At 39.0% G+C, this 16,557-nt stretch overlaps 1 protein-coding gene and 1 pseudogene across 7 annotated transcripts in view; both read left to right on the forward strand.

Moving 5' to 3' along the window:
• The first annotated feature begins 1,135 nt into the window (after nucleotides 1-1,135).
• The window catches only part of TMEM260 (transmembrane protein 260), a 59,592-nt gene continuing 44,170 nt past the window's right edge, over nucleotides 1,136-16,557 (forward strand). For 6 of the 7 annotated variants that reach the window (XR_004967418.1, XR_004967423.1, XM_036308291.1 and 3 more), the window contains exons 1-3: nucleotides 1,136-1,413; nucleotides 8,962-8,993; nucleotides 9,723-9,874. Coding sequence is in view for 5 of the 7 variants with exons in the window: in XM_036308291.1 (XP_036164184.1) it covers nucleotides 1,254-1,413; nucleotides 8,962-8,993; nucleotides 9,723-9,874 (344 nt within the window). In the remaining 2 variants the exon portion in view is untranslated. Of the gene's footprint in view, nucleotides 1,414-7,846; nucleotides 7,960-8,961; nucleotides 8,994-9,722; nucleotides 9,875-16,557 lie in introns of those variants that run through there. The other variant, XM_036308313.1, reaches the window with a different exon arrangement.
• Nucleotides 7,188-8,935, forward strand: LOC118676930 (annotated as a pseudogene).

Genomic DNA, 16,557 nt, shown 5'->3' on the forward strand with positions numbered 1-16,557 from the left:
TCTTATTCTATTGCTAGCGGGGAGTCACTAGATCCAGCCCACATACAGTGGAAGAGGATGACACAAAGGAGAGAATACCAGGAGTCAGGGATCATTGGAAGCCACTTTAGGAGCAGCCTATCACACAGCTCCTGCCCTCCAGGGACTCCCAGTCTAGGTGAGAACGCATTGTGTAGGTGCCTGAGCAAGACTAAGGTGTGCTGACTCAGTGACTGCCTATCAGTGCAGATGTACGTGACTCTACAGCGGAGTCACTGCGTTCCTGTCAGATTGCTTGTAACGAGTTTTAGGTGGTCACCGATCTGCACTGTACTTTGAGATACATTTCACAGAGGCTGCCCTCCTCCCCTCCCATTCCAGAAGAACTGCGATAATAATGTCAAATGTAAGCTTAAGAATCTTACTAAGAGTGTGCTATGTGGTTGTGCAAGAATCCCCCTTTGTGCATTGCTGCTAGTCGGGAAGGACAGTGTTTCCTTCTCACTTGGTGGTCAAAACTCCATCCAAATACCCCTCTTCCTTAAAAAGTAGGAGACAACACTATTTGGATATGAATTACTATTTGCATTAACACAGAAACTCAAGTTTCTCAGCTCATCTGCTGAGTTTTCCTCTTGCCATAAGAAAAAAAAAAAAAGACCAATTGACTTATTTTAATCTCTCTGAAAATTACTCAGCGATTTAATAATTAGCACACGGGCTTATAGTCAATCGTAGTAAACACAAGCGATCAAATTAGTTATCGATTTACTTGCACATGCTGTAAGCATGTAACACTGGGCTCTGGGCTCCTCATCTCGGTCCTCATGTGCAGTTCCACCCCACACCAGATGGGGCAGAAGCAGCCTTTCCTCACTCCGGTTTCCCGCCAGCTTCTGTCTCTGTCAGACCCTACCAAGTCAGTGAGAAAGGGGGGATGGCCATGGAGACTGCCGACTTATGCTCAGGATTGCCTTCTCAAGAGAAATATGTTCCATATTATGAGATCTTAAAAAAACATATTATAATTGTGTAAACCCCAGTGCGTGAGAACACTCCCAGGGCCTGGCCTTGCGAGGCCCAGCATTTTCCTTCCCCCCCCCCGCTCCGGCAGAGAGAGGTACGGCCCGGCCTGCGGAGGGCCGACCCGGAAGTCGCCGCCGCCGCGCGCACGGCGCTCTCCCCGCTGCGGGAAGTTGAGAGCTGTGCTGCCCGGAGTCCGTGGGCTCGCCGCTTCTCCTCCTGGGTCCCCCGTCCTGGGTCCCCACCGGCCTATGGGCCTTCACAGCGACGGCAGGGGCCCGGCCCCGGGGCGGGCAGCCCGAGCGGGGCCACGGAGCTCCGCGGGCCTGTGCGGCGGGCTCGCCGTGTTCGCCGCCGTGGCCGCAGTGTTCACCCTCACGCTGCCCCCCTCCGTGCCCGGGGGAGACGCGGGTAAAGTACTCTCAGGGCCGCCCCTCCTGCCCCTCTCCCCGGGTCGACACCCGTCCCGCCAGGCCTGGGCTTTCGCGCCCCCCTCCTCCCGCCTGTGATTTCGTTAGTCCTCCGGCTTCTGAGACCCGGCTTGTCGGTCTCCTCTGCTGGGACGGACCGCACTCTCCACGTCCCCAGGGCATTTCTCTGGACCAGCGGTTCTCAACCTTCTGGCCCTTTAAATACAGTTCCTCATGTTGCGTCCCAACCATAAAATGATTTTCGTTGCTACTTCATAACTGTAATGTTGCTACTGTTATGAATCGTCATGTAAATATCTGATATGCAGGATGGTCTTAGGCGACCCCTGCGAAAGGGTCGTTGGACCGCCACAGGGGTCGGGGCCCACAGGTTGAGAACCGCTGCTCTGGACCCTTTTGCTTTACATTCCCATTCAGTGCACACGTCTTCCGCTGCGAGTTGTGCCCGGGCCGAGGCATTAACGGCAGAGGTGACAGGTGAACGGTCTCGCGGGGAGGACTCTGGTGCCGGGAGACGGGCGAGGGGGCGATAAGTCAGTGTGGACAGTGACGGGGGTGTGATTGCAAGGGATGGCTAGTAGCTCTTTTTTTTTTTTTTTAAAATTCTCTTTCGATTGAGTTTACTGGGGTGACATAGGCTAATAAAGTGACATAGGTTTCAGGTGTACAATGCTATAACACATCGTCTGTATGTTGTACTGGTATTCACCATCCCAAGGCACGCCTGCTTCCATCACCGCCTATCACCTCTTTATCCTCTTCTACCTCTCTACCTCCCCCACCTCCACACACACACACACACACACACCACCCCTTTCCCTCAGTAATCACATACCGTGGTCCTTGTCCAGGAGTTTTCGTTTGTTTAATCCAGCGGTTCTCAACCTGTGGGTCGCGAGCCCTTTGGCGGTCCAACGACCCTTTCACAGGGGTCGCCTAAGACCATCCTGCATATCAGATATTCACATGATGATTCATAACAGTAGCAACATTACAGTGATGAAGTAGCAACGAAAATAATTTTATGGTTGGGTCACAACATGAGGAACTGTATTTAAAGGGCCAGAAGGTTGAGAACCACTGATTCCCTTCACCTTTTCACCCAGCCCCTCAAGTCCCCTCCCCTCCGACAGCTGTCAGCCTGTTCCCTCTGAGTCTGTTTCTGTTTTGTTTGTTAGTTTTATTTTGTTCATCATGTTGCACACAGGAGTGAGATCATGTGTGTCTCTTTCTCTGGCTTATTTCACGTAGCATAATGCTCTCCAGATCCGTCCAGGCTGTTGCAAAGGGTAGTAAGATGGCCTCCTTTTGTTTACCACGGGGTAGTAGTCTTCCACTGGGTAAATGTACTACACACAGCTTTTGCTTTTTCTTTCTTTCTTTTTTTAAATCTGGTGGCTCCTTCTGAATGGCCAGTCAGGAAAGGCCACAGAAGAGGTGGTATTTTATTGAATAGGAACCAGTATTGCAGAATATTTGGGGGAGAATACTTAGAATACTTAAAATAGTGGAAGTCAGGTTGTAGTTTAAAGCAAACTACTTCTATTAAAAAGAAATCCATGACTCGTGTGCCATTTAAATCATGAGAATTCTTGTTTTGTATTTGGCCCCAGAAGAAATAAGAAATAGGTTTTGTCTTGCTGCCAACTTGAGTGATCATGCAATAATGTCCACTAATGGCCAGTAGTTTTGTCAGTGCCCTATATTCAGATAGTGAATCTGTAGTTACCTTCGCTGCATAACAAGATACTTGCTTAAAGCAACGAATATTTTTTAGCTCATATTTTATGTTTAGCAGGAATCTGGGTGCTCTTCCTCAGGACAAGGTTGCAGTCATGGTTTTGGCTGGGCTGCAGTCCTCTCCAGGCTCAGCTCTGGGAGGACTCGCTTCTAAGCTCAATCCAGTTCTTTGCCAAGTGGGTCCGGGTGAGCTAACCTCTGCCGGGAGGAAGAGATGGCCCCTTCATCATTTTGTAACTTAATCTTGGAAGTGATATACCACTGCCCTATTTTGATCACGGAAGTTAGTCCAGTTAGTCCATAACTCAAGCCCGCTCTCTGGGGGAGGGTTATACAGTGAGAATACCAGGAGTTGGAGGTCCTTAGGAGTCATCCTCAGGGCCACCTGCCACACTTGAGGATCCTTGATGTTCCATTTTCAAGTCATTACCTTTATTCTTTCAGGTCCTGTTCAACATGTAGGAGGATTGTTTCATGAGTATAGCGGGGAATGGAGTTACCATGCTTCCAAGGCTTATATTAAACTAGAGGCCCAGGGCACAAAAATTTGTGCACTGGGGGGAGAGGAGGGGTCCTCAGCCCGGCCTGCACCCATTTGCAGTCCAGGACCCCTTGGGGGATGTCCACTTGTTGACTTAGGCCCACTCCCCAGGGGATCAGGCCTAAGCTTGTAGTCAGACATCCTTCTGGCAGCCAGGGAGCCCTCGGGGGATGTCCGACAAAGGCTTAGGCCCCCAAAGGAGCTGTGATGAGGAAGCTGGGGTGACAGAGGAGCCATGCTGTCCCGCCCCGCCACCCTGGGTCGGGTCGCACACGGGATGCCCACCACCCCGGGTTGCAGATAGCAGGCCTGGATGGCGGTGGAGCAGGCGGGATGGCACTGTCCCGCCCTGCCTGCAGTATGCAAATTAGCCGCCATCTTTGTTGGCAGTTAATTTGCATATCGCACTAATTAGCCAATGGGAGGCATAGCAGAGGTACAGTCAATTACCATGTTTGTCTATTATTAGATAGGATAAGAGAAATAACTTTATTTTTGTGAGGATTTTGACATTGGAGAGCATTAGTCAGGGGTTGGGTGGTTCTGTACCTTTTCCAAAAGAAAACCACTGACAGGACTTACGATAGTTGATTGAAACTGAGTATGGGGGGTGTGATGAATAATAATAACTAATACTTGACTGAGCACTTGCTATGTGCAGGTACAATTCTAAGTGCTTTACATGGATTGTTGTTTTAGTCCTCCCAGCTACCAATATGGTAGTTACTTTCAATAACTATAAGGTAGTTACTATCAATATCTGTATAGCCCTGGCAGGTTGCTCAGTGGTTAGAGCATCACCTGGTGGACGGAAAGGTCTCAGGTTTGATTCCTGGTCAAGGGCACTTACCTCGGTTGCAGGTTCCCAGCCCCAGTTGTGGTGGGTAGAGGAGGCAACCAATTCATGTGTCTCATGTAGATGTTTCTCTCTCTCCCCACTTCCCTCTCTAGACATCAATGGAAAAAATAAATATCTTTATAAATGAGAAAACTAAAGCTAAGCGATGTCCAGAGTCACCCAACTAGAAAGTAGGGGCAGTCAAGGAAAGAATCCAAAAAGATTGACTTTAAAACATGCTCTCTTAACCTTTACTCTCTGTCAAAGAATTTCATAAATTGTTTGTTAAATCCGTCATCACATATATAGTGATATTTAGAGTGTTTGAAATCTGTGATTGTTGCCTTGTCTTTATTAATGCTGTTTTAATTTTTCCCAAAAGAATAAAGTTATCTATTCACTGAGTTACCAAGAAACTTTTTAGGTGCTCTTATTTGTTTAGTTTGACACTAAATAGTAGTCACTTCTAGTATTTTTGTTCATTTCGGGGAATGATAAATTGTATAATCATATCTTTGATAATTTTATGTTGAATGGGCTGTTCTCCTTGAATATTTGTGTTTATGAAAAATATTTTATATCAATAAACAACCCATCTCAAAACCAATAAAAAGCATGTATTATTCTTCCTGATAAGTCTTAAACTATACTCCATCAATCCATCCTATTGTGTGGCCTTGCCAATCTTTTGTAACACTTGATACACATAGTTGATTTATGGGTAGGAGTGCTCAGTCCTTCGGAGGAGAGGGTGAGAATCTAGCCTTCACGTCAGTTTGTTATTCTTGGGGAAAATGAATTCACATTTGAAAACCATCTTTAACAGACTTGATATTTGACAATATAATTACTATAAGAATTATAATGTAAAGGAACTCATTTTTAATGATTAGGCATCTGCTGACAATTCTAAGCTTGCTACCATTTGTGTCCCAGACAAGTGATAAAAAGCATGAAGGAGGACATCACGAAAGACAAAAAGCTGTGGTTCTCAAACTTGAATATACTTCAGAATTGCCTGGGAAAATTCGGCCCCAATGCCAGAGGGTCTTAGTGTAGGTAGATTTGGGGTATGATCAAGAAATCGTCATTTTTATAAAGCACCCAGATAATTCTGATTGCAGGTGGTAGTAGGACTTACATTTCAGTAGGGTGAAAGGTTGGGAGGAAGCAAGGACCCAGGAGGCTCTTTGTTGTTTTTGACTGTTCATGTCCTTTCTTTTCTTTATCATACGTAATTTTAAGAGTAATATTTCCCACCCTAGCCAGTTTGGCAATGTGGATAGAGCACCAGCCTGCATACTGAAGGGTCCAGGTTCGATTCTGGTCAAGGGCACATACCTTGGTTGCAGGTTCCCCAGCCCTGGTCGGGGTGCTTGCAGGAGGCAATCAATCCATGTGTCTCTCACATTGATGTTTCTCTCTGTCTCTTCCCTCTCCCACTCTCTCTAAAAATCAAGGAAAAATATCCTCTGATGAGGATTAACAAAAAAGAGTAATATTTCCCTTTAGCTCTTTATCACAGATACAGTTATAGGCTTTGCTTTGAATGGTAGCATCTTCTCTGTATAGATTTTAGTTTAACATTTGATAAGAGTTGATGGAAGTTTGTCATATTCCAGAATTATCCTTATACTAACAGAACACCAGTGAAGAATAACAGCATATTGACTTTCTACTGATAAATAGAGAAAATGGGCTATTTTTGTTAATGTTAACATTTTAAATGGAAGAGAATGACTAGTGGCCTTGACATTTTGAACTGCACTGTACTTCATTACACCTACAGAAGGGGAAGAACAAAAAATTTGGTTAAAATAGTTTTGGACTAAAGACATTAGAACTATCCTATTCTAGAACAAAACTATATGCTGGACAATAGTTACAAAGGGAACAGTTATTCTAGACATTTTTAGATCATAAACCATTTCTTTGAAAAGTATGTGAGATACAAAAATTACCTTTGGTTTCTAAGGTTTTCTTGAATATCTTCAGAAAACTTAAAATATGCCCGTAAGTAATTGACTTAAATAAGCAATATCGGTCTTTAGGTGCTTTTATGGGAGTTCCATGATGTAAGCAGTCATTTACCTAAGAGGGGTGTCTGAGGAGCAAGGATGACAGTGTGATAGGTGTCAGTCAACCTCTATGTCCGGAGCTTGAATTAGAGCAGCCCTGGGCAAACTACGGCCCGCGGGCGGGATACGGCCCGTTTGAAATGAATAAAACTAAAAAAAAAAAAAAAAAAAAAAAAAGACAGTACCCTTTTATGTAATGATGTTTACTTTGAATTTATATTAGTTCACACAAACACTCCATCCATGCTTTTGTTCCGGCCCTCCGGTCCAGTTTAAGAACCCATTGTGGCCCTCGAGTCAAAAAGTTTGCCCACCCCTGAACTAGAGAGTCTTTGTGTGTGGCCAGAAGAGGAAGAGGTGGTGATGTCTTGACAAGATCCAGAACTGATTAGGATAATATTTGTAACTTATGGAAAAGACAGAAATGAAAGCAACTAACCAGAATAAAAGGCAATCTAAATAAATGCTAAATAGAGAGGTTCAGGCAGGTTCTATAAGGAAGCAGTGATCAGTTCTGATGGGGGAGTTAGCTGCAGAGCGGGTATATGTAAGGAGACATGTCACTGAGAAGGTGGCAATTGAACTTGGCCTTGAAGGATTTAGAAGAGAATAGCAGGTGAGGAAATGAGTGATAAGAGGCACGAAAGAGGACCATTCCAGAGGAACAGTGGGTAATCAGATTTGACTGAGATGAGCGTAGGTTTGTAAAGGGAACTTGAAGCCATAGAGAGCTTGCATGTCACGCTGAGGAATCTGAACTTCATTGAGTAAGCAGAGAGCAGCCATTGAGAAATTTTAGATGAGGGATATGACCTAGCCTTTTGCGGTTTGGGGGAGTAAGTTGGGGGGTGGCATTTAATAAGTGATTTCAGTATGAAGAGGAATTGAAATAGAAGATTGGTCAGTGCTTTTGTAGTCCAAGCCAGAGAAGGTAAAGGTCTACACTGTGGCTAGGGCAGTCAGTAAAGATTAAGAATATTGATATTCATTGAAGGATAGAAAATGGACATGAATACATTTCCTAATAGGTAATAAAACTTTCATGAATCATCAATTAATATTGCTTGATTTCTTACGTTGTACTGTATTACAGTATGAGTCAAAAATAGTCCCATGCTCTGGATACTTAAAATATTAACAAAACAGTCTCTTCCTCTGTGTTGCCTATGGAGGTGGCAACCATCTCCTACTGGGCACCATCGCTGCCCTCAGACCCCTTGTGAAACCCAAGATTGTCAAAGAGAGGACCAAGAAGTTCACCCGGCACCAGTCAGACCGATATGTCAAAGTTAAGGGAACTGGCGGAAGCCCAGAGGCATTGACAATAGGGTGCGTAGAAGATTCAAGGGCCAGCTCTTGATGCCCAACATTGGTTATGGGAGCAACAAGAAAACAAAGCGCATGCTGCCCAGTGGCTTTCGGAAGTTTCTGGCCCATAACGTCAAGGAGCTTGAAGTGCTGCTGATGTGCAACGGGTCTCACTGTGCTGAGGTTGCTCAGAATGTCTCCTCAAAGAACCGCAAAGCCATTGTGGAGAGAGCAGCCCGGCTGGCCCTCAGAGTCACCAATCCCAAGGCCAGGCTGCGCAGCGAAGAAAATGAATAGACAGATGGTGTACACATTGTATTTGTGTTAATAAAATCATAAAATTCTGCCAAAAAGCAATATTAACAAAACGGGCATTGAATGAATGCATTATAATTTGAAAAATAATTACTAATGGCAAGGAACTATAGAGGGCTAGGTAAATAGTATAAGGATTGAATAGTTTGAAAAAATATATTACAGTAATCGAAGTTTACCAAAATAATCTGGAGCAAATTAACACTTGGAAATTGTTTAAAGGTATCCACCTAATTAATGTAGAGAAGGTATTCAGATGTCAGATGTAGGGCAGGATGGCACACTCTTTGGAGTGTCCAAACCTCAGATGTCTGCACATTCTACATTTCATACGGTTACATCTTTATAGACAGTTCTGTACTAAATTCTTGAGGGATAATATAGCGTATTACATTAATGCTCTCTAAGAGTTTTAAAAAATATATTTGCAAGTGTGTACAACTTTCGGGAGGGAAAATAAGCATTTTCGTAAAAATAGAATTCGCCTTTTTTTACTGACCAGTTACTAAAAGCTACCAAAGATAGTTTATTCAGTAAGACCTAAGGTGGAAAATATTCTTAGACTATTCACGCTGTTAAATCTCTGCAGATTTAGTTTTATCCAGTCAAATTAATGCAAAACCCCAATGCAAGCATTTGGATTTTGAAAACTTTGGAGGAGTGTCATTTTCTAATAGTCATTATTGGTTTTACATTATTTTTTCACAGGGGAACTGATCACAGCCGCACATGAGCTTGGAGTAAGTATTCGTTTTATTGTTTAATCAATGCTCTCATTAACAGTTTTAGGAATTAAGAAAGTTTAATTAAGCATGGAATAAAGTAGATTAATTTATTTTTAAACCCCAGTTTTTAGTAACTTATAAGTACAGTACGTGACAATTTACTTTAAGTTTTAAATCCAATTAAACTAAATTATAAAGCAAAGTCTTTACTATATGTACAGTAGCCGGCTTATTATCACCCTAAATTTTGTATAAGCTGTGGAGAATAAAATAAATCGGGTTAACAGTTCTAATAAGTTTATTATTTAATAAACTTTATTATGGTGCATGATCCCTTTAGGCAAGACCTTAGGCCTGTCAGCATGGTGGTAATCCGATAGCAGTGTGGTCTTTCCACTTTCTCACCAATACAATATTTCAGAACCTGCTTCTTTTTTTCAGTAGCCTTTTAAAATGACCCTAATGTACTATGAACCCAGAGAACAAACTGCTTAAGAATTGACAATGAAATATGTCACCCTTTCTCTAGGTGACATACCATGTGATAGACGCTGCCAAATCCACTAAAGAAAATATTTATTTGTATTGGCACAAAAGGATTACAATAGAAAGCCCCTATTCAAACAGTTAGTCATTGGCTCTTAATCTTATACTTGCCTGAGGAGAGGGCTACTTGTTAATTAAAGCCAGTGTGACCCTTCGTTTACTAGATGAGAACCTTCTAACTTGTGAATTTTTCCGCAGGTTGCCCATCCTCCTGGCTATCCTTTGTTCACTCTGATGGCTAAACTGGCCATTATACTATTTCCTTTTGGCTCCGTTGCCTATCGAGTCAATTTTCTGTGTGGCTTATTTGGAGCAGCAGCTGCATCATTACTTTTTTTCACCGTTTTCAGGTAAAGTAGTTGATTAGTTAAAATCCACTTGGACTAACTGGAGATGTAATTTTCTTATTGCCCAAATACATACATTAAAAAATGATTTTTGTTATTGTTTGAATGGTTTTCCAATATAACCCATGCGGTTTCATTTTCTTAATTTACAGTAATTTCATATGCATTTGACCCCTAAATGATTACACAGTTAATTCTGCTTCATACAATGGCATGAAAGTATCACCAGTTCATTATCACAGTTCTCTGGTTAGGCAGAGCTAATAAGGTTCGTCATTTTATGAAAATGCAGATGGGCCAGTTTAACCCAACCATATGAAGTTCATCTTTGGGTAAATGATAAATGTCCTCTAATTACTCACAGTATTGCTGATGGGCAGCTGCCCATCAGGTTCAGAGCTAATACCGAATTCTATTGTATTTAAATATGAACATGTTGTATACCTTTTGAAATGAGGCTATTAACGAAAGAAATCATTTGGGATGTGGTTTTAGTAAGGTTTCACTTTGTTCCATTATAGCTGTAGGGAAAATAGGCAAATTAGACGCCACTTATTTCATTGATGGAAGGCTTTCTTAGTTTTGAAGGCTACAGCGCTGCTTTTAAAAAATGGGTCATTAGTTTAAGGATATTGGTGAACTCATTTGTCTTTGCTATTTCTGTTTCCTTCATTCTTAACTCAGTCTAACCTATGCCTAAGAGGATTAGAGTGAAAAATACAAATTATACTTCCTGCAAAGGGAATGCCAAATTAAAACACTTCTTTCAAAAACTATTGTAGTTTTGATTATAAAACAAATAACTTTTGTATGTAAATATAGTAGAATTTGAACAGACATAATTTTAAATGTCATTTTGGAGATGAATGTTTTTATTTTAGTTAGTCATAATATTGCCCCTCAGCTAAATATTTTCTAAATTCTCTTTTAATTATTTATAGTAAGGTAAAAGTTAACATAATTATGACTTTATGCTTTTAAATCTATTTGTAGAAAGCTTTCAGATTCAGATGTTATAATAGTTGATCATTCACTAAATTTTTATCTATATTATTTAATTTGTTTCTATTTCAGTCTTACAGGTTTTCAGTGATAGCCAATTTTTTAAGCATGAAATGTTTAAAGTAGCATCTCTGCTTGGATTTATTTGTATTATGAATGTTATTAATGTTTTCTTATTTTAAATAATTAGAATAATCTTTTTAGATTGCTCCTTCTGAGTCTTTTATAATTAAGAATCTATCATTATTTCTGTTGATAGGAAGACTGATCTTTTTTTATTTTTAAGTGTTCAGGTTGAAATTTAGACTTACCTGTTCTATATTGAATGTGTGAGTTATTAATTTTCACAAGACATTTAAGACAGACATGTAAAGAAAGTTAATACTTGTATTTAGGAAGTTCATCTGTATTTTAGAAGACCATTTCTATAACATATACATATGTTTAAATGCTGTGTGGATATAAATAGCTTTTATACAAATAAAGAGCTTTTCTTTCTAAAACTTTTCCATATTTTTCAGTATATGAATTGCTGATGCTATTCTACATGGAAACCACTATAAAAATCATATGTAAAAATCTTTATCTTTATAGAATCCAAATACTTCTGGACAATAATTTCCCTTTGAGTTTTCTAGATTTTAAAATAGCTTTTATTAATTATTATGCTTGACTCTAATGGGTTTTGGATTAGCACACTAGCCTGTAACCCTTTTCTTTTAATATGTAGTCTTAATGATAAATTTATGTACTTGCTGTTACATGTTTTAAACCAAAAACTCTTAATATGATAAACTGGATATTTAAGTTGTTTTAGTAATATAGTACTTTGAAAAAGTTGCTTTCTTTCAGAAAAGGGATCTAACAATATTATCTCTTACATGCATTTTAATATGAAAATACTTCATTATTTTGAATACAAATAATTGACAAGGTACACGTCCTTTGGGAGCAACCTAGTTCAAGTGGCAAATCTGTTTTGTCAAACAATAGACACCCTTCAGGAAAGAGCAAGCCATCTCTATGGTAATAGGACTAACAGTAGCCTATTGATTGAGTGGAAGAAGACATTATACAATGTCAGCTGGCTTGTTACAATTTCATTTGTTGTATGACCTGAACTTAACCTTTAAAACCTTTCTTCTGTGAATATAAACCCAACAGCAGGATGCAGTTTTTGTACAGCCATTACAGTGACGGCTTTTTTTCCAGTCCCACCATACAGTAAATGTATTCCTTTGCAGGTTGACTCCTTTATCAGACTTCGTTGAGGAGACATTTCACTACTTTATTCATTGACACACCAAATCATCATTGTATTTTGTTGTTACATATTGAGGGGTTTTGATCCAGGAAGCTGTTTTATTCTTTTTTTCCTGTCACTTAAGAGAACATTACTGTACATATGGGATTAATGCTGACTGGTGTGCAGTAAATTAATTCTTTTAACAGGTTTGGGTTTTTTTTTTCAGGTAATTGTTCACATAGCATTCACTATATTTAGCTCTTGGGTGGACATAAAGACCTTCTGTACCTTTTAAACAAAGATTGTATTTCAAAAGCAAATTTCTGTTTAAATGTGTTGATGTAAAAAGCTCCATTTTTTTCAGTAAACATGACTTGATTGAGAGACGGATTTATTCGTTGTTTCCAATTACTATGTAATTTTTGCCTTTCTTCCATCTTTCTCTTGCTTTTAAAAGCAGTAAGATGTCATTAACACTGCATTTTTTTGTCAATCTTTTCTAGTGGTTGGCAAGAACTCATTTATATATTTGCTTTGCCCTAATGTGGAAAGCATATGAGTAAAACAGCACATTGAAAGCTATCTGTGTCACTGTAGTTTATTGAATTAAAAATAGTAAGATTGTGCCAGTTGTTTCTGTATGTATTTATATATTGTCCCCTTCAGGGGTACTTTTAAGCATGCATTATGTTAAGGGAGTTTAATGTAATACATTCAATTTATATTACATAGTATTCATTTTATTAATGTGTGCATCTGTGCATTTAAGACTGTAATACATTAGCGTTTTATAGGAACTGGGATTTTCTCTTTTTTTAAGGCCATTAAAGTAAATGATTTTTGAGTTTGATTGTATGATATTTAAAGTGTTACATTTGAAATTCACAAGTCCCATTAATACAACATAAAAAAAGTTATAGAAAATGTAAAGCACTAACATGAACACCACTTAGCATTGCCTTGTACTTGAATTTCAAACTTATTTCCTAAGAAACATCAGACTAGGTCCTATATACTAATAAGGAAGGAATAGTGAAATCACTATCATTAAACATCAATGTGCTTACATTTCATATATCCTGGTATCACTAAAAGAGAATGGATAGCATTGCATAAAAATTCTTTACCTCAGGAAAAATTTAAATAGTTTATGATCTCAGATGAGGGCATATCTTGTATCATTTACTTTGGTTGCTGCAAGGCAGGGAATTAATCTCAACAGGTTTGAGAGTCAGCACATCCTTTTCAAACTGTTAGGGGCCAAAAGGAGCTATAGAAGGACTGATTCAGCAATATTTGTTGAGCACCCAGGTCAGTCGAAAGTAAACTTGTTTTAGTTTTTATAATCAAAATTCAGTGCTTATTTTAAAGAAAGACAAAATTACCAACCTTTAAACAGGCAGTTTTTAAAATATTTTCTCTAAAAGGCACTGTTTCAGGAAACTTGCATAAAAAAACTTTGAGACCATTAATATTGCACAGTAAGAAATCAGATCTTTTAATGTCAAGCAGGTTACCTAGAATATATGAATATTAATAATAATTAAAGGTGTATGGAAACTGCCTGTTTACTACAAAGAACCTGCAACCAACTTCAGTAATATTTAAATATCTGTTGGCAAATTGTTTTGTGCCATTACTTTATTTATGGGGTATTTAATTTTTTATAAGTTGTATGTTTCTAAACATTATGCTGCTGCTAAAAATTAATTTGATTAGGAAAAGGAACACTTGATTCTGAGCACTCTGCCTGCTATTCTTAGAGCTTCAGCTAAGATTCCATTCAATAAAGAATAGAAAAATGGCATACCTTAGAGAATGTAGAATCTTCTGCTTAAGGGACGTTTGGATTTTCCAAATCAAAGAGTATTCTAGATGATTGCGGTAGAGAATAATGTGAAGCTCTGCCTAATTTCAGAGGTAACTATGCATAAGTAACAAGTAGTCACCAAGTTTTTGTAGTTGAAGAAGAATGGAAAGTACTGGAGCATTAATTTCCATTCAGGAGACTATCTGTCTTGATCCCTGGTTAATTGATCATACATTTCTCTCATACTTGTATTGAAATTGCATTGACTCAGGCTGGGTAAGCATATTAAGAGCTTGGTTCATTTGCATTTTCTTATAAGTAGAGGGACATATTAGGCTCAAATAGCAGCACTTCATTTTGAAGGGAAAAAAGCAGGGCAAAAACTCTTTTTTAAGACTGTAGAGTCTTTTCTGACAGCTAGTCAGAGTTAGAATTAGTTCAAGGAAATGTTAATAATGCACCGCCTGGCCTAATCCCTTTGATATCACCAGGTATCCTCCTGTTCATGGGTTAATTGCTTTAAAAGCGAAGGCAATATTCTGAGCGGTGGGCTGCTTCACCTTTTCACAGCTGTTACCATTGAGTGACAACTAAATCCCATGTGTAAGATGAGGAAGAGCTCAATCTCCAATTGGGAGAAAATTTATGTAAACCACAATCCCTTCAGAATGTACGGAAGTCATAGACTTTCTTGATTTACTCTGCTTTTCCCAGAAAGCTCTATTGTTCACTTTCCTAAGTCCCATCAACCCTTTGTAGCAGAATATCACAGCGGCAGCAGATAGCTTGAAATATATAAATGCTATCATAGCTCTGATTAATAGCAGTGCTTATGAGTCAAGCCTGATAACAGTGCAGCTCTCCACTCAATTTCAGATACTGCTAATGGAATCTGTCTTCTCCAATTGTAATATGAGAAGGCCTAATTTGCCATGGAGCTTGGAGCTGTCACCAGTAGGGGATTGTGGGGTCAGATGGGAGCTGCCAGGTTTTTGCCCTGCAGCTTGTATCTCTCACTTTGAATAGAGCAGCCCCCTGCCTGCCAGTTAGCTGATAGGCCGCCGTGGGGTTTATGCCACTATATACAATAGGAAAGGGCTACATAGGCTGACTTTATAATTGTGAAGCTAGCTCATATTTCCACAGCTACTGTGCTGCATAATTTCTAATAAGTGGTTTTAACAAATGTCAGATTATGAAAAGTTTCCTCAATTACAAAAACTTATAAAACATTTAAATTGCTAAATCTGTTTCCTGCCGAGATTTTGCCACTGGAACTAGTCATCAGTCATTATGGCTATAATAATAAATGCATATATTTCTTAAAACTACAAATAAAATTACAGATCATCACTCCTATAGATTTGCTGCTTTTCAAAGCCATAGCAATAGGAAACAGGCTCGATGGTTTCAAATGTTAAGACATACTTCTTAACTTTGCAGAACAAGGCTATTGAATACTAATTTTCTATTGTTTATTAAGTTGGTTAGGGTTGCTAGTGAAAGTAGTTTAATACCCTCATTTTGTTGATTTTTATTATTTCTATCTTTTAAGTTTATTCATACACCTTTAGGATCTTAACACTTTAAAAATTATGCAGCATTTTCTAAGTTTTGAGTTAAAAATAACTTACTATGATGCGTTGGCCCATGCCTTTGAGACTAATATGCTGGAATATACTTTCAACCAATTTCGATTTTGCTACTGAATACAAAATACACTATCAAAATTGAGTAACAAGCTAATATTGAGGTCTTGTGTGTTTTTAAACATTTCAAACAATATTGACGAAAATCTGTAATTTGGGAGTTATTTTAAACTAGGTTGTGCTTAAGAAGATAATGCCTCCCGTTGTGCAGGTTATTTGGCATACCATGAACACTTAGTAAAATGCAAAGTAAATGATGGTGATTTCTATAAAGCCCAGTCCAGGATTTTTCTTTTAGATATTCAGGTATAAGTTGATGGGATATAATAAAGTGAATTGTTCTAAGCTGTGAATAGCTTTCTCATTTATTTGGTTAATGCATAAATCTTACTTGTAATGGAAATTGTGTGATTGCATTTTATTTATGGAAGCTATTCATAATCTTATTCCCTCCATTTCAGTGGTGCTTTTTCCTCTTTTTTGAACGCTTTTACATTTTTACCTCCAATTTTACTCTGGTTTAAAATCAGGACTAATACTTCGTACTTTTCCTTTTTGTGCACTGGTGTTTGATATTCATGTAGCTGAAAATTCAGGGTAGAACAATTCTTTTCCTTTTGATTAAGTCTCATGAAATAAAACAAACCTTGGTAGGATTTTTATCTCGAGTGAAAGTAAATTTTTATAAAATGTGGAAAAAAGGACTTATTTGCAAATTTATTTTAAAGATGGAAATGTTTGGCATTTTTTAGGTGCCGTGGTGGTGGCTTCGGAGATAGATATAGCTTTAATACACCATGTCCTAAATTATTGATTTATGTTCATTAAATCTAAACTTGAAAATGAAAGGAAAAAATTTAGATTCTACTGCTCTCTAAATGGCCACTGACTATAATTTGCCTGCAGACTACCTGGCGCATAGTCGATGCTCAGTGTGTATTTGTTGGGTGCTGAGTTAACTGCCACAGACGGAGAAAGG

Source organism: Myotis myotis, unplaced genomic scaffold, assembly GCF_014108235.1.
Source record: "Myotis myotis isolate mMyoMyo1 unplaced genomic scaffold, mMyoMyo1.p scaffold_m19_p_1, whole genome shotgun sequence".
In the NCBI taxonomy this organism is placed as follows: domain Eukaryota; kingdom Metazoa; phylum Chordata; class Mammalia; order Chiroptera; family Vespertilionidae; genus Myotis; species Myotis myotis.